General features: G+C 40.1%; 2 gene segments (V, D, J or C); both read right to left on the bottom strand.

The window, feature by feature from the left end:
* Positions 1–255: 255 nt before the first annotated feature.
* On the bottom strand, positions 256–27,590 carry LOC128478356 (Ig kappa chain V-V region MOPC 21-like). The segment is given in 4 exon segments: positions 256–862; positions 3,838–3,873; positions 27,104–27,397; positions 27,536–27,590. Coding segments are annotated over 4 exon segments (714 nt in total).
* LOC128478373 (immunoglobulin kappa variable 1D-12-like) lies at positions 21,460–22,100 on the bottom strand. The segment is given in 2 exon segments: positions 21,460–21,920; positions 22,046–22,100. Coding segments are annotated over 2 exon segments (426 nt in total).

Here is a 27,590-nt window from a genome sequence, read left to right as displayed (position 1 = left end):
TGTAATAACTCCATGTTTGATGTAATAACTCCGTGTTTGATGTAATAACAGCTCCTGAGGCGACCTGCACTCGCATGCTTTCTTTAGACCTCATAACAAGCCCGGCTTACAAGCCCAGCACCCCTCATATGAAATATTTAATTAACGCCTGTGATTAAATGATTCTTTTTTTTATTTTTTATTTTAGACTATTTATTTAAGTTAATCACTAATTGATCCTTCTGTTGGTTTATTGAAGACAAAGGCAAAACCGTATGAAGCAGAATATTTTTTATTCATTTTCAGATAAAAGATGAAAGCCAAAATAAAAAGGTTTTCCTTGACATTCCAAAGCCTTACAAAACAGAACTTTGCTGAGAAAACCGTGACATTGTTCACCACGACCAATTACACAAGTCCAACCGGTATTCATTTGTAAAACGACATAGGACATGATCGATGACATAGCGCATAGAAATATTTAAATAGCTAATGAAGGGGAAAAAAAAAGAGAGAGGCTTTATGAAATAAACTTGTATAACTCTTCCACTCTTCTACGCAGGGCAATCTGATTTCTTGAATCCCGCCGTGAATGGCGTCGCTGACGTTTCGTGTTTTATCTCACACGTGTACTGCTCGAATTTTGACCACTGGTCAGTGGAAAGCGTGAGAGTGCTGCTCTTACTGTACGTGCTGTCCTTCTCCTCTATAACATCGCTTGTGAGCACGCCGGAATTCATGACCTGGTTGTCCACTTTCCATGTGACTTCCGCTGACCTAGGGTAGTAGTTATTGATCATACAGACAACACTTGCTTGCCCTGTCTTAATCTCTTCCACTGCGGGACAGAATATAAACACGGATGGCTTGGCAGTGTCTCTTCCTGTAAAAAGAAATAAATACATTGATTAATATATAGGGTCACCGCTCATATCTCTTTTATATGTTATCACAGATACAAAAGAAACAAATAAAAACAAACCTATAAAACAAAACCAGTGCAATGTTAGGTCTCAAACGTGGCAATGTCCCTTTGACTCCTGATGGAGTCTCTTATTGCAGATACAATATAATAAAAGAGGTAGACTTCTTACTTAGAGTTACTTTCGCCTTCAGCACAACCCTCCTCATCTGACCTTAAACCACAAGTCCCACCGTTAGACTTGTTGGTTGAGGACCACTGGATTTCTAGTTTTAACAACAACTGTGGAGTTATAAATGAACTACTTATGTATTAGATTTTTAGAGTTTTCACCAAGCACCTTTTACAATATTCTGTTGTAATCTAGAAGGTTCTAATGACACTGTCCAAATAACTGGAGAGCAACGTATATTAAAGATATGACACGTTCTAGAACTAGCAGAGACTGTAAGGATTTCTTCTAAGTATGTTGGGAAGTGCGGTCACACTTCTGCTTGATCATATACTTCTCTTTCCACTAGACTTATGTCATCAGAAGTTGGACTTTGGGTGTGTATCTATCCATAATTATCCAAAAATACGTCAACCTTCACTTTAGTCCAACTTAATGCACATACATCTTATAGCATATGGGCAAAGAAACCAAAGAAAGAAAGAAATAGATGATTTAAGTACTTGGTGGGTTGAGTACCAACTTGAGAAATATAGCCTATAGCTCGAGAAATAACCATGAAAAATGCAATTACGGCTACATAGTCATGGGATCTGTATCCATAATTATGTTCTCATGACCCAGGTAACAAAGTATAACATGGGTGGCAGTTGAACAACATTCTCAAGAAGGACTCAAGGAAATATAGGCAAGAAAAAGACAAAAAGAATAAAAAAAAACATAATCTGAAATGGAACATTTAAAAATCCTACATAGATCTTTCTATCTATCTATCTATCTATCTATCTATCTATCTATCTATCTATCTATCATATTTTTATAAATATATGCATTTTGGATTATGAAAGATTTACAAGAAAACACTGACAAGTTGAAAATGTTTATCTGTGGTTTAAATTAACATATTATGTAATCTTTAAATTTGTTATATTTATTTTCCTAAAAATATAGCAAGTATATTCATTGTCACAATGTAAAATATGTCACTTTTATTACATTTTATTAAAGCAAATTGGTTAAAATTTGAAATTGTAATAATTGTAATTGTATTTTGTTATCGGAAACCACTTACATTTCATCTTCGGTTTAGGTCAAGTCCCCAAAAAAAATCCACTGTGACATACTGACGTTAAACTTCTTGACAAATACTCTAGGGCAATTTTTTTAAATCTCTAATATATTTTTCAAACCCTCTGAAAATGGACATTTTTTTAAGATAAAGATTCTGACTACTAGAAAACTTCAAAATAAGTATATTCTTAAAAAATTCTACCTTTTTATGTTTTATTAATATTTTTTTTTTATTTATGTAAAACCAAGCAATTTAACAAAAAAAGAAGGTAAAATATTTATATGAGACTATTCTTTTGTGTACTTACGTTTAATTTCTACCTTGGTTCCTTTACCGAATGTGTACCACAATGTTTACTTCCCGTATGTGCTTAGTACAAAAATGTGTACTAGTCCAAAACTGTCTAATTCAGTGGTTATTAGGATTACCTATTACATTTTAATCCTTATTTTATACCGCTGGGGTTGAAGAATTTTTAAATGAATGTCTTATTTAGAAACCACCTCAATAATAAGATAAGAAACCTTCGCCTCCAATTCTATATCAACATTATGACATTTTAGCCCTAATTTAAAGAAAAAAAATCTAAAAAGCATATGTTATTATAAGAAATAGTCAATAGGATTTACTTACTTTTGATTTCTAGCTTGGTTCCTGCACCAAACGTTACAGCACAATGCTTATTTCCTATGCATGCCTATTACAAAAAGCTCTACTTCTCAGAAGTAGTCATTTATTCATTAAGTTAGGGTAATATTTAAAATATTTTTGAAAAATGCCAACGCGTTTCACATTATTATAGATTTCCAAAAGAAATCTATAAAAGAGAATACATCCATAGAACAAATAGAAATGTAAAGTTTTGGTAGCTTAAAATATGAATATTAATTCTGATAAAGCAATAATGTGCATTGGTTTAGGATTAAACATTCCCTATGAATTTTTGTCTTATAGAGTGATTACCATTTTTCCATAAATCTTATTTATTTTGTGTTATTTTATCCCTGATTTTGATTCTAAGCGCTATATGCCACACAACACCAACAGATAATCTTGATAAAATAATAATAATGCATAATAAATATGAATAAAATGGATTATACTCTTTGAGACAGTCATTTATGAAATATGATATCATGTATATATAATTTCATTTCAAAATTTCACATTTTTGTTTTGTATTAGCCCAAAGGTGCTTTCCTTTGATACTTACCAAATGTTTATCAGAATTTTAAAATATCAAAATAGACAAATATTTCATGCACACATGAGCTGACGTGGAACAGGTAAAATATACTTACTTTTTATTTCTACCTTGGTACCTTTACCGAACGTTCGCCACAGTGTCAACTTCTCATATACACGATGAACAAAAACTTTGCTCTATGCTAGTGTCATGGCTAATCTGAATTTCATGGTTAGAATTGTAAATGAAATATGGTGATAAAAGTGCGTTATTAATACTTTCAAAACAGATATGTGAAATTCTAAAATGTACATTTTTTATTATGAAGAAATTAAGTCCGCATATGTCTTTTGTTGAAAGAAAACATAACTCCACATTGGGAAAAAAAAACAATAAGTGTTTCTTCGTAAATATAACTATTTTGGTGCAAATTTAAAAATACACAAACCCTGGAGATATAGTTGATATTATGACATATTAGTAGTGGCATAGCTAGAGGTACTTACTTTTGATTTCTACTTTGGTTCCTCCACCAAAACTCCAACACGGTGAATAACTTCCAGCACCTGCTTGTACAAAAACTCTTTTCGAGAAGGGACAGAGGCTGATGCAGATGCTGATTAGCAAAAACTCATTTTCATACCTAGATCATGCATCTCTGTGAGATCAGTTACCCATGAAGAAGGAAATGCAAAGTCATTTGGTCGTGAGCTGTGTAGCAGTCTCGGCCAAGGCTAGAAGCATCATATACAAGTGTGTTGAAACGGAACATTTTTCTTTAATTTCTATAATTTGTGGTTACCGTCGTTGAGTAAATTGTAGTTTGACACTAAAGCTGATCAACTTGTGAGCCCCATCCATCAGTTAAATCTAAACACATTTGAGTTTGCACCATGGGATGATAACCCGGGCTCCTGCATATATTGGCATATTGCCATGATCAAGTATGCCCCCTGTGACCCCCACATTTTGAGTAAGGATAATGGGGCAAGCATAAGGCTCCTTTATTGTGCATCTCAAACCTTCTCTCTTAATGCAAGATTAACTATAACCTTAGTAAATATAATTTACATAGTCAAGAAACAGAGGAAAGTTATGCATTATATTGTATTCCAGCGTCATAGCTTATAGGGGTATAGACATTTTTAATTTGTAATTATATGACAAAATTTTTGAGGCGCCTAACTTCTATTTAGAGATTACCTAGTCCAATTTTTATGGCATTGATTGACAGTAAGAGAAAGTAGGGAAATATTTAAAGAGAGTGAACAAGAATGCGAGAGAGTGAGTGAGACTGAATGTGGGCACCAGGCAACTAATTTTGTTCCTGAATCAAAAATGCCACTGAATTAGCTTTCCACGAGATTTTGGAGAGTTTCTCTGGGAACTTTTGCCCATTCATCCGGTAGAGTATTTGTGAGGCCACGCTGATGTTGGACGATCACAATCTCCATTCCATGTCATCCCAAAGGTGTTCATTGGGGTTGAAGTCAGGGCTCTGTGAGGACCATTCAAGTTCTTTCACATCAAACTCATCCAACCATCTTTTTATGGACCTTGCTTTGCGCACTGGGACACAGTCCTGCTGGAATAGAAAAGGGCCTTCCCCAAACGAAGTTGGAAGTATAGCATTGTCCAAAATGTCTTGGTATTCTTAAGCATTACATTTTCCCTTCAATGAAAGTAAGAGGCCTAGCCCAACCCCTGAAAAACAGCCCCATACCATTATCTTTCCTCCACTTAACTTTACAGTCAGGCAGGTAACTTTTCCTGGCATCCACCTAACCTAGACTGACAAACACTGAAAGTAATTGTTTTCACTATCAGTCTCTCACATCATTGTGGAAGAATTTTGGCCCACCCTTCTTTACAAAGTTGCTTCAGTTTATTGAGGATTGTGGGCTTTTGTTTATGCACAGTTCTCTTAAGGTCCCGCCACAGCATTTCAATCGAGTTGAGCTTTGGACTGGGTCATTGCAACTCCTTGATTCGTTTCTTTCTCAGCCATTCTGTTGTAGATTTGCTGGTATGCTTGGGGTCATGTCCTGTTGCATGACCCAGTTTCTGCCAAGCTTTAGCTGTCATACAACTGGCCTTACATTTGACTTTAGAATACTGTGGTTTACAGAGGAGTTCATGATCTACTTGATGACTGCAAGGTTCCCAGGCCCTTTGGCTGCAAAACAAGCCCAAATCATCACCCTTCCACCACAGTGCTTGACAGTTCTTATGAGGTGTTTGTGCTAATATGCTTTGTTTGGCTTTAGCCTAATGTGGCACTGTGCCAAACATCTGCACTACATCTGTCCATAGGACATCGTTCCATTGTGCTGCCATGTTTTTTTTTAGAGAGAGAAGGCTTTCTTCTGGCAATCCTTACAAACAAACCATACTTTTTTCTAGTTGTACTGCCATGAACATTAACATTTAACATGCTAACTGAGGCCTGTAGAGTCTGAGATGTTAGTCTTGGAATTTTTGCAATTTCTCTGAGCATTGCATGGTCTGACCTTTGGGTGAATGTGCTGGGATGTCCTCTCCTGGGAAGATTGGCAACTGTCTTCAATGTTTTCCACTATTGAATAATACTTGTCACAGTAGAATGATGGACATGAAATTGTTTGGGAATGCCTTATAACCCTTCACAGATTGTTGTCTTTTCTCCCTGGCATTGTGTTAAGACAAACCCGAATGCTCCATACCAACAAACTGCTAAACAACTGCTACAACTTTTTATACAGCTTTTATAGATACTTGCAGATGATCAATTAACAAGGGCATTTGATGAACAACACCTGTCTGCAATTTAGCATCTTAATTACTATGGAAACAGTAAAGGTGTACTTAGTTTTTCACACATGGCTTCTCCATTTTGGCTTTATTTTTGTTGAATGAATCATGACACTATGTACTATGTGTTGTTGTTTATCTAAGGTTGTATTTACATATTCTTTAGAACTGCTAAGGAACAGATGACTGTTATTATATCATGATATGTAAAACCAGAGAATTCAAAGAGGGTATACTTTCTTTTTTCCTCCAATCGGGGGAGAGGATGTCACTGAAATCACCACCATTTGGAGGAAGTTCCCACCAAGTTTTGTCCATGGTGATGTGGATGAAGAAAGAAGATATCAGACTGAAGACTGAAGAGAGAAGAGAAGGGAGAAGATAGAAGAAGAAGATGGAAGTGAAAGTGGTCGGCAGAAGTGGTCAGTAGAGAAATATTTAGAATGATGGACATTTAATTGTTTGGAAATGCCTTTTAACCCTTACTTGACTTTGTGTTAACACTCACCTGAATGATGGAGTGGTCTAAAGCACACGCCACTGGACTCTGGAGCAGTGGAAATGTGTTCTCTGGATTGATAGATCATGCTTCATTATCTTGAAGTCTGATGGACAAATCTGGGTTTTGAGGATGCCAGGAGAATTTTGGAATGCACAGTGCCTACTGTAAAGTTTGGACGAGGAGGGATAATGGTCTGGGGCTCTTTTTCAGTTAGTTCCAGTGAAGGGTAATGTTAAGGCTACAGCATACAACAACATTATAGACAACTATATATTTCCAACTTTGTAGCACCAGTTTGGGGAAGGTCATTTTCACTGTGCACAAAGCAAGCTCTATAAAGACATGGTTTGACAAGTTTGGTGTGGAGGCACTCAAGTGGTCTGCACAAAGCCCTAACCTTAACCCCACTAAACATATTTGAGATGAATCTGAACAATTGCAAGCCAGGCCTTTTTGTCTAACATTAGTGCATGACCTCACAAATGCTCCTTTAGCTAAATGGGCACATATTCCCAAAGATACACTCCAAAGTATTATGGGAAGTCTTCCCAGATAAACTGAGGCTGTTAAAGCTGCAAAGGAGAGGGCAACTCCATTTTAATGCCCATGGTTTAGGAATGGGTTTGGAATGTCAGGTGTCTGCATTCTTTTGGTCATATGGTGTATTTCCAACTGCTTAGGAGAGGAGGATTTCATTGTAGCAAGGGAGATGTGGAGAACCTAGTAGTATGGAGATTACCAAGGTGGGAAGGACATTCTTTAGGATGCACGTGGGGTATTAGGAGGCTAGAATCTATGCTAATCCTAAAAATGAGGATAGTTTTCTAGATAAGAGCAGTGAGTTGTTAAGGGCACTGTAGGTAAGGCATGTTTTTTTCTTTTTCTGAGCCATTGTCTATAATTTGTTGGTCCAGTACAGTTGCATCTTCCTGTGACCATTGTCACATTATGCTCAAATTTGTAGGAATGTGAGGTTATTAGGTATTTTTTTGCCTTGGTCATTCTGTTATCTTCCCTGCTTCCTAATTTACAAGACCTAGTAGTCTTGCCTAGATGTATTCCTTAACATTATATTGTGGACCTGTCATGGGTGGACACATATAACCCCAATCATTGTGCTTGTACTATTTGGACACTTTCCAAATTTAAACATAGCTTGATCAAAACACAGATATGTTTTATATGGGTTTTCATTGTAGTCGAGGATGTAATTCATCTTTCAACCACATGATGTCGCTGGTAAACCAGTGTATTACGACATGCTCCTAACAAGCATTTGCCACTTTGGCATCTGCTGCAGTGAAAATAAAATGTTTTGCTATCTTTTTTTTAAAAAAAAATATGGCATTAATTGATAGGTGAAAGGTCTTTTTTTTAAAGGTTACACTTTCTGGGTGAATTGCATCCATGCCTCCCCAGCTATTGGCCAAGGGGTGGAAGGGTAAAAACACTAGCCCCGAACAGACAATCTGGCACCCCGGGCAAATGTCTGGTGGGCATCTGGCCGTCAGCACCACACACTCACCTGGACTGCTGCTCCGCCACTGGCTCCCAATTACCTTTAGAATTAAATTTAAAATCCTGGTACATATAAGGCCCTCCATAACACTGCCCCCCTCCATAACACTGCTCCCCATACATTTCTGCCCTCATAAGCAAATACTCTCCTACTCCATCCCTACGTTCTTCCCATGGGCTAAGGCTCTCCTCCTCACTCATCACCTCTTCCTTTTCCCGTCTACAAGATTTCACTCGATCTGCCCCATATCTCTGGAATCTACTTCCACCAAACCTTCAGCTTTCACCCTCCCTCCCAACATTCAAGAAACATCTCAAAACCCACTTCTTCAGAGAAGCCGCACCATCTTAGCTGATAGAACTTCCTTGTCATCGATACAACCACAACGCTACCTTTTCTCTGTGCCTTATGTTTGTCACCCCATTACGAGCCGAGCCTCTCCACCTAATGTATCGGTTTTTCTTAGTCTGTCAATTCTTGTCTTGTCAGACCCCTTGAATTTATGTATTGTATTAAGCGCTGTGTAAACTGTTGGCGCTATATAAAAGATAATAATAATAATGACCAGGCCTATACCTGGACACTCCCCTGTTTGTGAGGTGCCTTTACATTAAGACTGTGATGACCTTACAGACTGTGTAATCTGGCTCCTGATCTCCTGTGATTTAACCTGCATTTACCTGACTAAAGGACCTGGTTCCATTGGAATTACGATTACCAGACTCACGTTCCTCAACTACAGAAGCCGGTATATCTTTATAAGAAGTCTTATTGGAACATCAACTCTGCTTCATTGATTCTGTTTGTCATAGGTACATCTTCTACAGATTCCTATACTCATTATAGCTCCAATATCTGAGTTGGACTTCAGCTATTAACTCTGGGGTAAGAACTGTAATCACCGGTGTGTATCTGCCTACCTGCTTTCATAGCTGTTGTTGCTGTTGTAGGTTTTTCTCAGACTTCATGCTATGAACTCTCATGTCCGTTACCTTATGCTTTGCTTTATGAATTGTCTGCAACGAAAGATATAACTTGCCTGCCTTGGATTTACTCATCTGTCTCTGGACTATTGTGTGCCTTATTTTCCTTTTTGTACTTGGTTCTCATGAATAAAGACCAGCAATCTGATTTAACCATTAACCCCGAGCTGAGACTCTTTCCTGACCTGGTAAGGTTTCTGACACTCACACTGACACTCACTCACATTCTCTCTGTCTCTCTCTGTCTCTGTATCTATCTCTCTCTCTCTGTCTCTGTCTCACTCAATGTTGTTGAAAGCAAAGTAAGTGTTTTTTAAGTATTTTCTCACATTCCACAATACAGTTGTAATACTCAAAATACAAAAAAAGTGAAGCGCAATATTCTAATTAAATATAAATGTTACACCTTCTGGTGAAGTGGTGCTGCAAAAACACAGGAACAAACTCCCCAAAATGTTCCAAATTAAATACAATCAAAACCACACAAGTGTCTGCGCACCCAAATAATAAGTGAGTAAATTATATGTGCAACACAAAAATAACATGTACAAAGATACCCTTCCAGCGAGAGTTCTCACACACAGTATCCAAAAGGTTCATATATAAAAGGAAGAGAAAAGAAAAAAAATTATGGTGTAGTATATCAAAGTACGTTTTTAAAAAAACGCTATTAAGCAGATCGGACCCTTACAATTTAAAGGGCATAAATATGCCCATACATAGAGTGTGATGATCTCCTTAGGAGCTTCTTTATCCCACACTGGTACTTGTAGATAAAGAAGGTAGGCAGCGGAGGGGAGTAGGTAAAAACGATAATTTTAATGTATAAAAGAAAGGCAAACTTGTTGTCCTCCGTTTCGGATGTCACAGAGTCCAGGCTTCAAACTTCGTAGCAGCGCTACCACAAAGAAACGCCGTCTTAGTCCTCTGTCCTCATAGACCAGATGAAGCGATAAGCGAAACGCGTAGTGCGTGTTGACGACATCGGGAGGAGGAGTAGCATTACGGAAGTGGATCAGAGGACTAAGACGGCGTTTCTTTGTGGTAGCGCTGCTACGAAGTTTGAAGCCTGGACTCTGTGACATCCGAAACGGAGGACAACAAGTTTGCCTTTCTTTTATACATTAAAATTATCGTTTTTACCTACTCCCCTCCGCTGCCTACTTTCACAATACAGTTGTGTTTGCAGTCACAAAGTTTTCTGTGTCCACTAGATGGCGCTTATGAGCATAATTGTCAATGTATTTTATTCCCATAATGCATTGTTACAAATCACTTACATAAAGGATTGAATGGTCTTGTCATCAGAAGTCATAAAGTTATCTCTGAGAATCATAAGCCATCTGATTAAGAAAATTCAAGATACAAACCCCTCTCTTAGTTCACAAGCAGGCAAAAGTGGTATGTAGGTGTATTTCTGTCTAATTATGAGTTTCCAGTCATGTGTTTTTTTATGTAATTGACTGTATGTCTGATGATTTGTCTTTCTTATTTATTTTTATTTAGTTCTACGGTGTTGATGTAAATGTCTTAGTTGGAACCTGATATGTGCATTAAACATCTGTGAGATAAGAACCTCAGCCTTCTCATTGTGACTAAGGGCGGCATAACAGTTATTTCTTCCTTTTATAATAAACTCTAGTATATATATATAAATCTTTATTATTTCAGAAGAAAGCCCTACTTGTCCCAAGGGAAGAAAAAAAAAAACAATATATGGTTTGTGTGAGTACAATAATGAGTGAGGGGAAAATACAGCTGAACAAAGGCACAGCACAAATGCTGAAACCCATTGGATCTTCACGGGCAAACTAGTGTAAAAACAAACCTGCAGGGGTTAAACTATTATATGGGGGAAGGAAGATGGCTGCCTCCACTACACTACAGATCTGTTTTATATGTGATCTCTTGTAGTGATCGCTTGTGACTCCTGGGGTCCAAACTGAAAGAATTAGAGATTAGTGGAAATATGTTATACAGGTTCCACGGATGCCAAGGGGGTTCAGTCATTTTTACTATGAATGACTGCGGTGATTAGACCCCAGAGAGTGAGAACTCTGTACTTTTCTGTCCCAGGTTTAAACATTAAAATGATTATCTATAAGCTTTTATTTTTCACTAAAATTCAAAAATACACATTCCTCAGTCTTTTCATTTGGAGGTTTTGTGGTTACCTCATCAACTGAACCAGTTTCTGAGTGATCTCTCAACCCCCTACTGCTCACCCCCTGAGATTTCCCTTTCAGGAATGTCTCTACTCACATATTATGTAGGCAAGTTATGTTTCAAAGAAAAGTAGCTTTGTGATTTGGAAAAGCGGTGTAACAGTACTGCAGACTTTGCATATACATTCTGTGTTAGTGATTCGGGGCTAAACACCTGTGCTGAGCTTTAGAATATTTTTATCAGCGGTTTCTATTCTGTATGATATAATAGAGATGGAAGAGGAAGGTTTTTGTACGGCTCTGTATCACGCGCTGTCACTCTCCAGACAGTAATAATCTGCTGCATCTTCTGCTTGCGCTCCGCTGATGGTTAAAGTGAAATCAGTTGCCGACCCGCTACCGCTGAACCGCTCTGGGGTCCCGGTGTATCTGCTGTTGGCATCATTCATCAGGAGCTTTGGGGGTTGTCCTGGTTTCTGTTGGTACCAGGCTACATAGCCGTATACAGTACTACTGGCTATACATGTCATGGTGACGCGTTCTCCTGGTGACACAGAGACAGAGTCTGGAATCTGAATCATCAAAATCTGTCCACAGGATCCTGGGGGTTGTAAAAATAATATTTCTTGATCTCTAGCAATGAGCTCAAATATAATAACATTTATTTATATTTTTAAGGAAACAAAGTATTTTTGAGATTATTTTATATACAATCCTGTAATAAGTAATACCTCCTTACCCTGAATATAAAGCAGAAGCCCCCACAGGAGAAAGCTCGGAGTGACCATCTTCATGTCTGTGGATTATCATATACAGGGTATAAGATTTCTCCTGTACAAGGAACCTTATATACAGTGACAGCTGAGATACTGAAATATGTAAATACAGGGGACATGCAAATGACATTGTTCTGCGTCACCGATCCCTTCTCTGTGACAAACTCTTCCCAGCGCAGCGAGCGAGAGATGTAAGACACGTGACGTTTTCAATTCACTTTTTTAGAATACTGGCAGACGTTGCTAGTTTAGAACTATTCCAAATCTAGAATAATTTTATTTTAATAAATACTCAACAAAAGCCTTTTTTAATCTCTTTAAAAATATATGGCTTATTTTCCAACATGTTGTTTTTTAAATTTTCATGAATGTGGCATCAAACTTACCCTTTCTTGTTATTCACCTGAAATGAAAACATTTTTTCTATATTTAAAAGCCCTGACCCCTTGGTGCATTCATCTAATATACGGGGTTGTACATAGAACGACAAATTAAAAAACCCCAGTAGGGGGCAGTAAACACCGTATCACCGGGTAGACACATAGAATTTGATAGCAGATAAGAACTGTTTGGCCCATATAGTTTGCCTTTTTTTTCCTGATATAAAGACCTGATTTAAATACCTATGAGACATATTGCTTTCCTGAATCTTAGACGAGACCAAGGACTGAGTCTGTGAAGTAGGAGACAACGGGCAGACTAGATAGGTGAATGATTCCTTTTCGCATAAAAATTTGTTTTGATTGCATTGTGTTGTGACACTTGCAAAGTAACTTACATGTTCTCTAATAAGCATGTTTGTGAGGGCATATTACTATATACGGATTAAGGCATTTATAATTGTATACCATAACTCCCTTCTCCCATCATCATCATCATCATTTTGTTAGCATTTTGTTTTTTTCACGCACTCACTTTTTGACACTCTCACTTACTCACACTCTCATTCATGTTATCTTACAATCTCCCGGTCTGACACATGCTGTCTCACATTAAAAAACATTGATAAGCCATTTTGTGCTAGCTCATATGCACTTAATACACTGATAGGTAATGTAACGGGGTGGGCTTACCCCTGTCCTGGCGCTGTGAGCTGTCAGCCATATAACTTTATGATAAAACAGGCTGATAAAGGCAGGTAGCAGCATCACAGGAGAAAAAGAGAGTCCAAAAAAATCACAAAGACCCACAACTAGGCTACTAAGAATAACTGTATTTTTTGCATAAGCCATGACAACACGGAGTGACAGCAGAGGGAGGTAACCAGTAATACACGATTTATGTGTTTTAAACTACACAAAGCTCTTAATATATGCTGTCTCACACTCTCACTCATGCTCTCATGCATGCTTGTTCACACACTCAGGCTGTCTCAGACTTACTCTCTCTCATGATCTCATTCTCTCACTTTGTTTTCACACTCTTACTCACACACCCTCTTATGCTCTCTCACTCTTTCACACATTCTCTCACATTCATGCTTTCTCATGCTCAGTCATGCTGTCTTACACTTTTACAGATTCTGTCAAGCCCTCTCACGTTCTCTCAGGCTGTCTCACATTCTCACTCGCCCTTACTCATGCTCTTTCACAATCTCACTCTCATGCTGTCTCACACTCTGACTCATGCTCTCCCACACTCACTCAGGCTCTCTCACTTGTTCTCTTACTCACACTCTCACACTCACTCACTCTCTCAATCTCACTCACTCCTATTCACACCCCCTTACAAGCTCAAGCTCTCTCACGCTATTTTTCAATCACGCCCTCTCACTAATGCACTTTTACACTCTCACTCATGCTATCAGGCTGGCAAATGTCTTGTCTGGCTATATATATATCCATGTTCTGTGTATATATGTTCAGCTGTGTTTGGTTATGCTATATCTATGCCTCCTCCACCTGAAGCCTATGCCATTGCCACACCTGACCTAACCAACAGGCTTTATTACCCTGCCTCCCGACTCTCTCCTCTACAGTCTGTCCTAAATGCTGCTGCTAGGCTTATCTTCCTTGCACGTCACTCCTCTTCTGCTTCTCCCCCTCTGTAAAACCCTCCACTGGCTCCCAATTACCTTTAGAATTAAATTTAAAATCCTGGTACTAACATATAAGGCCCTCCATAATACTGCCCCCCATAACACTGCCCCTCCATACATTTCTGCCCTCATAAGCAAATACTCTCCTACTCGATCCCTACGTTCTTCCCATGGGCTAAGGCTCTCCTCCTCACTTATCCCCTCTTCCTTTTCCCGTCTACAAGAATTCACTCGATCTGCCCCATATCTCTGGAATCTACTTCCACCGAACCTTCAGCATTCACCCTCCCTCCCAACATTCAAGAAACATCTCAAAACCCACTTCTTCAGAGAAGCCGCGCCATCTTAGCTGCTAGAAATTCCCGGTCACTGATACGACCATCACACTACCTCTCACCCTTTCTCTGTGCCTTATGTTTGTCACTCCATTTCCCTCAAGATTGTAAGTTTGCGGGCCAAGCCTCTCCACCTAATGTATCGGTTTTTATTAGTCTGTGAATTCTTGTCTTGTCAGACCCCTTGAATTTATGTATTGTATTAAGCGCTGCGTAAACTGTTGGCGCTATATAAATAAGAGATAATATTAATAATAATAATAATGACCAGGCCTATACCTGGACACTCCCCTGTTTGTGAGGTGCCTTTACATTAAGACTGTGATGACCTTACAGACTGTGTAATCTGGTTCCTGATCTCCTGTGATTTAACCTGCATTTACCTGACTAAAGGACCTGGTTCCACTGGAATTACGATTACCAGACTCAAGTTCCTCAACTACAGAAGCCTGCGTATCTTTATAAGAAGTCTTATTGGAACATCAACTCTGCTTCATTGATTCTGTTTGTCATAATTACACCTTCTACAGATTCCTATACTCCTTATAGCTCCAATATCTCACTTGGACTTCAGCTATTAACTCTGGGGTAAGAACTGTAATCACCGGTGTATATCTGCCTACCTGCTTTCATAGCTGTTGTTGCTGTTGTAGGATTTTCTCAGGCTTCATACTATGAACTCTCATGTCCGTTACCTTATGCTTTGCTTTATGAATTATCTGCAACAAAAGATATAACTTGCCTGCCTTGGATTTACTCATCTGTCTCTGGACTATTGTGTGCCTTATTTTCCTTTTTGTACTTGGTTCTCATTATGAAGAAAGACCAGCAATCTGATTTAACCATTAACCCCAAGCTGAGACTCTTTCCTGACCTGGCAAGGTTCCTGACACTCACACTGACACTCACTCACATTCTCCCTGCTAAATGTTGTTGAAAGCAAAGTAAGTGGTTTTTAAGTATTTTCTCACATTCCACAATACAGTGATTTCTTCCTTTTATAATAAATTCTAGGGTATATATAACTCTTTATTATTTCAGAAGAAAGCCCTACTTGTCCTGAGGGAAGAAAAAAAAACAATATATGGTTTGTGTGAGTACAATAATGAGTGAGGGGAAAATACAGCTGAACAAAGGCACAGCACAAATGCTGAAACCCATTGGATCTTCACGGGCAAACTAGTGTAAAAAAAACCCTGCAGGGGTTAAACTATTATATGGGGGAAGGAAGATGGCTGCCTCCACTACACTACAGATCTGTTTTATATGTGATCTCTTGTAGTGATCGCTTGTGGCTCCTGGGGTCCAAACTGAAAGAATTAGAGATTAGTGGAAATATGTTATACAGGTTCCACGGATGCCAAGGGGGTTCAGTCATTTTTACTTGTAGGCATTTTATACGTTATTGAATACATACGTGGTTTTGCCAGCTTTAGCACATCAGTCATGTACGCTCAGTCAAGGTAACTCTCAAAATGAATGACTGCGGTGATTAGACTCCAGAGAGTGAGAACGCTCTAGTTTTCTGTCCCAGGTTAAAACATTAAAATGATTATCTATAAGCTTTTATTTTTCACTAAAATTCAAAAATATACATTCCTCAGTCTTTTCATTTGGAGGTTTTGTGGTTACCTCATCAACTGAACCAGTTTCTGAGTGATCTCTCAACCCCCTACTCCTCACCCCCTGAGATTTCCCTTTCAGGAATTTCTCTACACTTACTTGCATATTATGCAGGCAAGTTATGTTTCAAAGAAAAGTAGCTTTGTGATTTGGAAAAGCTGTGTAACAGTACTGCAGACTTTGCATATACATTCTGTGTTAGGGATTCGGGACTAAACACCTGCGCTGAGCTTTAGAATATTTTTATCAGCGGTTTCTGTTCTGTATCAAATCATAGAGATGGAAGAGGAAGGTTTTTGTACGGCTCTGTATCACTGTGAGAGGGAAGCTGCTACCCTGCTGACAGTAATAATCTGCTGCATCTTCTGCTTGCGCTCCGCTGATGGTAAAAGTGTAATCAGTTCCCGACCCGCTGCCGCTGAACCGCTCTGGGGTCCCGGTGTATCTGCTGCTGGCATAATAGATCAGGAGCTTTGGGGGTTGTCCTGGTTTCTGTTGGTACCAGTTTAGGTAGCTGCTAATACTAGTACTGGCTTTACATGTCATGGTGACGCGTTCTCCTGGTGACACAGAGACAGAGTCTGGAGTCTGAGTCATCACAATCTGTCCACAGGATCCTGGGGGTTGTACAAAATAATAATATTTCTTGATCTCTAGCAATGAGCTCAAATATAATAACATTTATTAATGAAACAAAGTATTAGATATTTTATATACAATCCTGTAATAAGTATACATCCTTACCCTGAATATAAAGCAGAAGCCCCCACAGGAGAAAGCTCGGAGTGACCATCTTCATGTCTGTGGATTATCATATACAGGGTATAAGATTTCTCCTGTACAAGGAACCTTATATACAGTGACAGCTGAGATACTGAAATATGTAAATACAGGGGACATGCAAATGACATTGTTCTGCGTCACCGATCCCTTCTCTGTGACAAACTCTTCCCAGCGCAGCGAGCGAGAGATGTAAGAGACGTGACGTTCTCCATTCACTTTTTTATAATACTGGGAAATGATGCTAGTTTAGAACTATTCCAAATCTAGAATAATTTTATCTTAATAAATACTCAACAAAAGCTATGGCTTACTTTCCAATATGTTTTTTTCAAACTTCTGTCTTCATGCATGTTGCATTAAACTTACCCTTTCTTGTTATTCACCTGAAATTAAAACATTTTTTCTTTATTGAAAAGCCCTGACCCCTTGGTGCATTTATCTCATATACGGGGTTGTACCTAGAACGACAAATTAAAAAAAAACAACAGTAGGGGGCAGTAAACACCGTGTCACAGGGTAGCCACATAGAATTTGATAGCAGATAAGAACAGTTTGGCCCATCTAATCTGCCCATTTTCCTGATATAAAGACTTAGACCTTAATCAGTCTTTCGTCTTGTCTTAGATTCAGGAGCCGTATATAAGATGACCCTATAGGAAAAAAGTTTTACCAGTAAATGTTAATTCATGTAAATTATTTTTTTAAAATAATAGCTATGATTGAGAAAAATATTTTCCAGCCTGCCCCCCTAGTTATGCACATCTGCCCCCAGGCTTGCCACTCTGCCCCAGAAATGCCTTATACCCCCTATATGCCACTGGGCAGGCCCCATGATATGCCTTTTAACCCTCTAAATACCACTGTGCCCCATGAGATGCCTTTTAATCCTCTATATGCCACTGTGCCCCATGATATGCCTTTTGACCCCCTATGTGCCACTCTGCCTCCAGAAATGCCTTATACCCCTATATGCCACTCTGGCATTTAGGGGGTTAAAAGGCATATTATGGGGCAGACTGGCATATAGGGAGGTAAAAGGCATTTCAGGAGGTAGAGTGGCATATAGAGGGTTAAAAGGTATTTCTGGAGGCAGAGTGGCATTAAGGAGGTTAAAAGGCATTTCATAGAGCACTCTGCCTACAGAAATGCATTATGCCCCCCATTTAACACTCCCCCCAAAACTTACCGGTGCTTGTGATTCCCCGGTGTGTACTAGTCGGGGCAGCAGGTAGACGTCTACTGCAGCCGTAAGGAGGTGCGGTTAGCAGTGGAGGTTGCCTGCGTCCATTCTCTCTGACAGTGTCACGTTCTGCCTGGCTGCGGAGCTGCATATCTGTCTTGCTTTAGTTTCTCTGCTTTGCTTCGATCCATTCCTGGATTTCTTTTTGCTTTGTTCTGATCTTCCATTCCTTGCTTCTGCTTCAGCTTTTTGCTTCAGCTCTGTTTCCTTGATAAGGTGCACCCCACCTGTGTGTTCTGTTTGTCTCAGTCTGCAGTCTAAAGGTATGTGTCAGTGCTGTGTGTTTGGATTACATGTTTGGTTTGTTTTGTATCTTCGTCAGCAGGGATTAGCGTTAGGACCCGCCGTCATTGGAGTACTTTGGCGTAGTGGTGGGCTAAGCATACTATGGCCATATCATGTGACGGAATCTCCAATAGTTATCATGTAGTCCTAGGCTAGTTTCTGTATTCATGTGTGTCAGTCTGTGATGTAACCTGTGGGGTGTCCTTACCTGTCCTGTCTTATCCCCGGTAGAGGGATGTCTTGTTCATGTCTTGTTCGATGTAGTGCCCTGTATCATGCATATCTTGTCTGGTTATGTTTATTCCTTGTCTTGTGCCCTGTATCATGTATATCTTGTATGTCATGTTTCTTGCCTGGTCTCCCTTTCCCTTGCTTGTTATGTGTCTGCTATATTACCCTTTGCTTAGCTTCCATACTCCCAGCCTGCAGCATCCCGCACATGAGTCCTGTGTGAAGTTTCATGCCTGTTCCAGGGTGCCTGCAGGATTCGTTTGGTTCTGGACTACATCCGCTGCCATATCAGGGCGCTGGTGTTTGGCTGCACAACCCTAGGTGCTCAACACCTGGGTGAGTGTGGTCACCCTGCAACCAGGCCCTGTCCAAACTCTACTACTGCACTGTGACTCCTGCATACAATCTTCGAGCGCGCTGGGTCCTTTCAGTCATCTGTTTGGACCCAGTCCGTGACAGACAGCCGGGTAAGGTCTACGCGATGAGCGCAGACAACCCCCGCTGCTAACCACACCTCCTTCCGGCTGCAGCGGAAGTCGTCTACGTGAATCGCGGAGACGTCTACATGCCGGGGTGGCTACACACCAGTCAGAAGCACCAGTAAGTTTGGGAGGGGGCATAAGACAGGAGGATCCAGGTCCCCTGCAGCGCTGCAGGGGATCTGGATCTTAGTCTCATAGTCAGACCTATTTGAGGTCTGATTATAAGACGACCCGATTATAAGACGAGTGGTCTTTTTCAGAGCATTTGCTAATTGAGCAAATACGGTAATTAGTATCCACTTCAAGAGACGAACATTGCAAATTTTGCCATCAGTTTATATACTTTTTCCTTCGTACATCAAGTTAAACAGTCATACAATAAACTTCCCTCATACACATATAACACCCACATAGGAAACAAGGAATCAGAATACATATTCTAGAACTCTCTCTAGTACACAGATGGTCTCCATTTTCTCCAGTTTTACCATTATTTGTTAACATTTCTCTCTTTTTTTCCTATGTTATATTGAAACATTTTTTCCACCTACTGCAGGCTTTCTCATATGTGCCAATGCGTAAGAGCTTCTATGTAACATTTCTTCTATATCCCTAGTGGAATTAAGTTCCTTAATCACCTCAGTTATAAGCGGTATGGTTGTTCTAAATTTCCTAACAAATTTTGCTGCTACCAAAATAAAGTTTGTAAGTATGCACCTGACCATCACACCAACAGGGACTTTGATGACATTGGATTCTAAATACAGAGACATTAATATGTAGTTGGTCTCCCCACTTGCAGCTATAACACCAGTAACCTCCAAAATTGTGTGGAAATTCTTCACAGAAGAGTAGAGGTTTGCTGTGGGAATTTTAGGCCCTTCATCCAGTAGAGCATTTCCGAGTTGAGGCACTGGTGTTGGCCGAGAAGGTCCAGCTCGCAATCTCCATACCAGTTCATCCCAAAGGTGTTCGATGGGGTTGAGGTCAGGGCTCCGTGCCGATCATGTTCTTCCACACCAAACTCATCCAACTACGTCTTTATGAACTTTGTTTTGTGCGCTGGGGCGCAGTCATGCTGGAATAGAAAAGGGTCTTCCCCAAACTGTTCCCACAAAGATGGAAACTGAGTATTGTCCTAAATGTCTTGGTTAATTGTGTTATAGTCCCAAACACCTTAGGTTCCATGTTGGAACATTTTGAGGAGTTGTATGATATGCGGGATATCTATATGTGTGGACTATGATATGCATGCCATTTTTGCTCTTAATAAGCCATTTCTTTGGTGAAACCTGTTAGAATGAAGTGACCTGCTGCACTTGGAGGGTCTTGATCTTGAACAGTGGCTTATATCACGAGGGTTGAGGTCACAGGCAGATGGCAGAGGTACATTTAAGAAAGCCGAATACTCCAGCATAACAGTTTTCCTTTCTTTATAATATTTGGTGCATTAAAAATATTTTCTATGAATATTTTTTCAGATTTTTATGCCTGAGGACCTAATTATGTTATGAAGTATGGGAACTCATTTTCTATTGTTAATGCCATCCTGTGAATGACGGCAATGTCATTTACAGGATGGCACTTGTGGTTGCTCTTCGGAGCAATCACAAGGCTATCGGGGTAGGGGGGTTGTTTTGCTACTTGCCTCCATGTCAGCAATACAGTTTATGCTTAGGAGGCGATTCCGATTGCTTCCTAAGCTGTTTTAGCCGTGCACGTACGGGCTTTGTCGCTAAGGGGTTAAAATATGATTTGTTGTGATTTCTCAGCATTTTCCTCAAAGAAAACCAACTACTGGACGTGGATAGCCAGTCTTATAATGACATAAGATCTTGTTATATTTAAAAAATTCTCCACATTGCCTTGCAAGCTGTCACATACCTGCATCCATATATGCTTCAACTTCAATATACATCCCTTATAACTATCATTATAAATATGCACAACTTAAAAAAATATATGCCGTCAACGTAAATGCCCCTGACTTCAGTGCTGATATCAGTGGCCGGTGCTGTCCTCGTCCCGGAAGGGTAGGCTCCGAGTAACCAGAACCCAGATGTTCCCAGGTATGGTGATTAGATTCCAGAGATTCGGGATTCTCAGCTTTTCTCTTCAGATTTATAGTTACATTGATAATCCTGGGAAGCATCATATTTCATTTTTTTATTTTATATGTGCGCCACTTATTTTCTTTTTTATTCACTTCTATTTGGGCCAACTTGTGGAGTTTGACCTTTAGTAGACAGCACTCACTTTTATTAGTGTGAGGGACAAACTTATAGTGACTTCACAATATTCTATAAATTATTTTTTTGCGCTTATTTGCACCTGTTTTGTTTAACGTTGATTATCTGTAGCTTTGTGATTTGGAAAAGCTGTGTAGCAGTACTGCAGACTTTGCATATACATTCTGTGTTAGTGATTCGGGGCTAAACACCTGCGCTGAGCTTTAGAATATTTTTATCAGCGGTTTCTATTCTGTATGATATAATAGAGATGGAAGAGGAAGGTTTTTGTACGGCTCTGTATCACTGTGAGAGGGAAGCTGCTACCCTGCTGACAGTAATAATCTGCTGCATCTTCTGCTTGCGCTCCGCTGATGGTAAAAGTGAAATCGGTTCCAAAACCGCTGCCGCTGAACCGCTCTGGGGTCCCGGTGTATCTGCTGCTGGCAGAATAGATCAGGAGCTTTGGGGGTTGTCCTGGTTTCTGTTGGTACCAGGCTAACCAGCTGCCAATACTAGAACTGGCTTTACATGTCATGGTGACGCGTTCTCCTGGTGACACAGAGACAGAGTCTGGAGTCTGAGTCATCACAATCTGTCCACAGGATCCTGGGGGTTAGAAAAATAATATTTCTTGATCTCTAGCAATGAGCTCAAATATAATAACATTTATTTATATTTTTAAAAATATATATTATTTTATATACAATCCTGTAATAAGTATACCTCCTTACCCTGAATATAAAGTAGAAGCCCCCACAGGAGAAAGCTCGGAGTGACCATCTTCATGTCTGTGGATTATCATATACAGGGTATAAGATTTCTCCTGTACAAGGAACCTTATATACAGTGACAGCTGAGATACTGAAATATGTAAATACAGGGGACATGCAAATGACATTGTTCTGCGTCACCGAGCCCTTCTCTGTGACAAACTCTTCCCAGCGCAGCGAGCGAGAGATGTAAGAGACGTGACGTTTTCTATTCACTTTTTTTTTAGAATACTGGCAAACGATGCTTGTTTGTTTAGTTAAAATCTAGAATAGTTTATTAATATAGATACCCAATAAAATGCATGTTCTTCTTTTTATTTTCTGCTGATTTTCTTTAAATATGGCTGATTTTCCAATATGTTGTTTTTTAATTTCTGTCTTCATGAATGTGACAAACTTACCTTTTCCTATTATTCACCTGAAATTAAAACCTTTTTCTTTATTGAAAAGCCCTGACCCCTTGGTGCATTTATCTAACATACAGGGTTGTACATAGAACGACAAATTAAAATTACCCTCAAACCCCTGTAGGGGGCAGTAAACACCGTATCATAGGGTAGACATAGAATTTGATAGCAGATAAGAACTGTTTGGCCCATCTAGTCTGCCTATTTTTCCTGATATAAAGACTTAGACCTTAATCAGTCCTCCCCCTTGTCTTAGATTCAGGAGCCATTTACCTGTCGCATGTATGTTTAAATCCACTCACTGTATCAGCTTGTACTCTGCTTCTTAAAGGCCATTTCACTTATCTATCACCCTCTCAGTAATGTAAAACTCCCTAATGCAATAGGGATTGATTTTATGACAAAATGCCATAATTATGACTGAAACATGATCTAGGCTACAAATGTATTTTTCTCTTTTTACTTCTGGTGCAACTGTATTTATAGGTTATGATGTGATGACCCTCATTTCCATTTTGTCTGTGGATAAAGAGAGATGTAGTCCATAGGAGGTCATACGCTTCATATTTTAAATTAAATATGCCACTGAACCAGGGCTGCAGAGGACTGTTTACCGTGTTCTGGAGTTGTTTTCCCCTGTTCCACCTTTCCCACAGGTGTATAATCACACCCTTATGTTTCTAGTCCAGTTGGTTTCTAGTCCCCGTTTCCCTTGCCCTGTGCCTGACCAGGTCTTAGCTGTAATGCTCCATAACTGTTTAGCGGCTAGGATCCATAGGAATGCCTGCTGACTTTAACCCTAAATATCTCGGATGCCCATGGCCCCACCAGAGCGCCCTTATGTATATCTGCCAAGTGAGTGGTGGGGTACCGGCGAGAGGTGTTTGGGAGCTCACTGGGAAACCCCGTTTTCTAGCATCTCCATTAGACCGAGGTTCAGCAACCGCGGCTATGGAGCCTCCAGCCGTTTGTATTGCGGACTGTCCCAGGAAACTTTCGAACTGCTTCCATCCGGAGTCCCGACCACGGATCACGTCGGTATCCATCGATACTCTGGGTTCTTTGCTCCCTTGGGATCACCCCCCGAAAAAAAGGTGACTCTGGGTTATGCGGGAATTTCTGTGTTTGGTGGTGGGATTGTGACGCGAGGCTGTCTGGACAGGGTATTGTTTAGTTAATGTGATTAAGCTCCTTATCTGATAGAGTGGTGTATATAAAGCTATGCTTTCCTTCAATAAAGTGCTCTTGTTTTCCACCTCAACATTGATTCTGTCTGATGGTTGGGGTGGGCTGCTATGACAACGTATTTTCCTTTTCACAGGGACTTTGATGACATCACATTCTAAATACATAGACATTAATATGTAGCTGTTCCCTCCTTTGTTACTATAACAGCTTCCACTCTTCTAGGAAGGCCTCTCTGGATCCCAGTTAATGAGATCCTTAACCCAGAAATCTATCCGGGGCTTCAAAATGTGCACAAAAAAGTACAGAAATAGAAATACTTGCCTAACAAGTGATCTAAGTAATATATATGTATATGTAGCTTTATGAATCCTCAATATTTATACTTAAGCAAAGCATTTCTAAATAGCATTGATCACATTTCTGTTGTATGTTTATATTTATTTCATGAGCACCCCAGAATCTGTATTTAAATGCTCACTTTCCTTTTAACTAACTGAAAAAGAACCCATCTGTAATGCTAAAAACGGGGCAACTGTCCAGGGCCCAACACTCTTCAGGGGTAGATATTCGCATGCGCTGTGATGTTGATGATGATGCGGTTGATGATCTTGTGGGAGCCAAAAAGTAGAAAATCTATGAAAGGCTCCTCTGACTCTGAACCCAACTCTTCGTAGATGTGTATTAGAACGCTGCATCTAGTCTCCTGTAATGGTTTTATACTTTTCTTCAATAAACATGGCTTTCTGCCTTCATGAATGTGATATTAAACTTACTTTTTTTCCTTTACTGAAAACACTATTTTACGTAAAAGCCCTGACACCCTTAGTAAATTTATCTAATATACAGCTTCCAGCTGGAGTCTCGGTAGAAAAAACTCATTGCAATACTGTTAAAAATAGTTTTTTTTTGTCCTTTCATTTTCATATTAAATTATAGAGTATATAAGTGAGAATGGTTTCAGAGGAAAGCCCTAATTTTCCTGAAAAAAATAATTTGTTTTGTGTTGGTACAATAAATGAGAGAAGGGGGAATAACAATGGAACCAAAATATATAGCAAAATACTGAGACCCTCTGTGTCTTCGAGTGGAAACTAATAAAACTGTATCCTTAAAGGGTTAAACATGCAAAGGTTCTGTATGAGGGAGAGAAGATGGCGACACCACCACACTACAGAAATATTTCACCTGTGATCGCTTGTAGTGAACTTACTCATAAGCTATATGGATGGCTCCAAGGTCTACGTTGCCAGCGAGGTTTAGATGGCAGGAAAGGGGTTAACGGCAGGGGCGGGCTGGGCCGGGGGGCAGGGGGGCCAGACGGACGACCGGCAGACGAGCATTCAATGCGGCTGCGGCCGCAAAGTTAAAAACTAAGCGGCCGCGAGCAGGATTGAATGCGGCCGTCATGCGTACCTGGCGGGGGGGGAGGGGGCGGTCCGCCCCGGCTGCCGCTCATCTGAGGGGTGCCACCATGCCGGCACGCCTTCAGAAACGATGCGCGCAGCAACTGTGGCTGTGCGCCGGGACTTGATGTCAAATCCCGGCGCACAACACTGAAGCCACGCCCACCGTCTTCCGCGCTCAGTGCACAGGACAGGAAGAAGAAGAGGAGGAAAAGTGAGAGTGAAAGAAGAAAAGGTAGGAGAGAGTGGATTAGTAAGTGTGTGAGAGTGATGGGTGTTATGCTGAATGTAAGTGTGTGAGAGTAATGGGTGTTTTGCTGAATGTAAGTGTGTGAGAGTGATGGGTGTTATGCTGAATGTAAGTGTGAGAGTGATGGGTGTTATGCCGAATGTAAGTGTGTGAGAGTGATGGGTGTTATGCCGAATGTAAGTGTGTGAGAGTGATGGGTGTTATGCTGAATGTAAGTGTGTGAGAGTGATGGGTGTTATGCCTAATGTAAGTGTGTGAGAGTGATGGGTGTTATGCTGAATGTAAGTGTGTGAGAGTGATGGGTGTTATGCTGAATGTTTGTGAATGAGGGTTTCAGATAGCATGGATGTGTAAGTGTTGGGGGATAGCTTGGCATAGGGAGTCCGTAATCACATTCCTTTCATGCCCAGATTCCAGCATGTAGTGGCTGCCTAGGCATGATAGGAGTGTGATTGCTGTTATAAATTATTTTTTGGTCCAACTTCGGTGTGTTAACACTTTTATTGGACAGAATAATCCAATGACAGTATTAATATATATATATATATATATATATATATATATAATTGCAAACAGCAATCACACTCCTATCATGCTAAGTCAGCCAGCACATGCTAGAACCTAGGCATGATAGGATTGTGATTGTTGTTATATATATGTGTATATGATTTTTTTTTGTCTAATTTTGGTGTTACTTTTAATAAAGTATTTTAAAGGTTTTTTTTTTCTTCAGTTTTGGCCAAGTGCTGAATTTTTAGTTTCAGTCCAGAATTTTCATTTCGGTGCATCCCTACTATATACTATGCCAGTCACTAAAGTGGTAAGCCTACACCACATCAATGTTTGGCTTAGTATATAGTGATAGGGGTTGTCAGTGTCTGGCTCAATGTATAGGCACACATTGATGGTGGTGCTGCGTAATCCCTAAGTATATGATAACAATTTTGCTGTACCCCTGTCAATGTTTGCCTAACCATAGAAACTATGCAGTTTTAAAGTGTGTGTGTGTGGGGGGGGGGTGCCACATACAGGGTCTGCCACAGGTGCCAAATACTGTAGGTACGCCCCTGCATCATGCGGCTGTCAGACCCAACGGCCATGCCTCAGCTCCTCTTCCCACGTCTTAAAAGGGGTGTGATGAAGAGCTGAGGCATGCAGGGCGTGCACACCGGCCACTTTAATTTCATTAGGCGCTGGTGGAGTGACTGCCGCACGACGGCCACTTTCAATGTCGCTCGCAGCCGCTTTGATGGTGCAATGGGCCAGTTGACTAGACTTGCCCCCCAGGCCTTAGGCTGCCAGCCCTCCCCTGGTTAACGGTAAGTGGAAATATATATTTGCACAGGTTACAGGCTGTCGGGGGCCAAGGGACAGATTTTTACTCCCAACCTTATATATTCCAATAAATGAATTGTTTTGCCAGCTTTATCACAACGTCAGTCATGTACGGTCAGTCAAGGTAACTCTTCAAATGAATGACTGCGGCGATTAAACCCCAGAGATTCGGGACTCTCAGCTTTTCTGTCCAGATTTATAGTTACATTGATTATCTGTTAGGTATGTTTAGAAAAGTTTCAAAGAAAAGTAGCTTTGTGATTTGGAAAAGCTGTGTAACAGTACTGCAGACTTTGCATATACATTCTGTGTTAGTGATTCGGGGCTAAACACCTGCGCTGAGCTTCAGAATATTTTTATCAGTGGTTTCTATTCTGTATGATATAATAGAGATGGAAGAGGAAGGTTTTTGTACGGCTCTGTATCACTGTGAGAGGGTAGCTCTGATACTGCTGACAGTAATAATCTGCTGCATCTTCTGCTTGCGCTCCGCTGATGGTTAAAGTGAAATCAGTTCCCGACCCGCTGCCGCTGAACCGCTCCGGGGTCCCGGTGTATCTGCTGCTGGCAGAATAGATCAGGAGCTTTGGGGGTTGTCCTGGTTTCTGTTGGTACCAGTTTAGGTAGCTGCTAATACCAGAACTGGCTTTACATGTCATGGTGACGCGTTCTCCTGGTGACACAGAGACAGAGTCTGGAGTCTGAGTCATCACAATCTGTCCACAGGATCCTGAGGGTTGTAAAAAATAATATTTCTTGATCTCTAGCAATCAGCTCAAATATAATAACATTTATTTATATTTTTAAGGAAACAAAGTATTTTTGAGATTATTTTATATACAATCCTGTAATAAGTATACATCCTTACCCTGAATATAAAGCAGAAGCCCCCACAGGAGAAAGCTCGGAGTGACCATCTTCAT

Source organism: Spea bombifrons, chromosome 1, assembly GCF_027358695.1.
Source record: "Spea bombifrons isolate aSpeBom1 chromosome 1, aSpeBom1.2.pri, whole genome shotgun sequence".
Classification (NCBI taxonomy): Eukaryota; Metazoa; Chordata; class Amphibia; order Anura; family Pelobatidae; genus Spea; species Spea bombifrons.
This window is presented reverse-complemented; position numbering and strand designations above follow the sequence as displayed.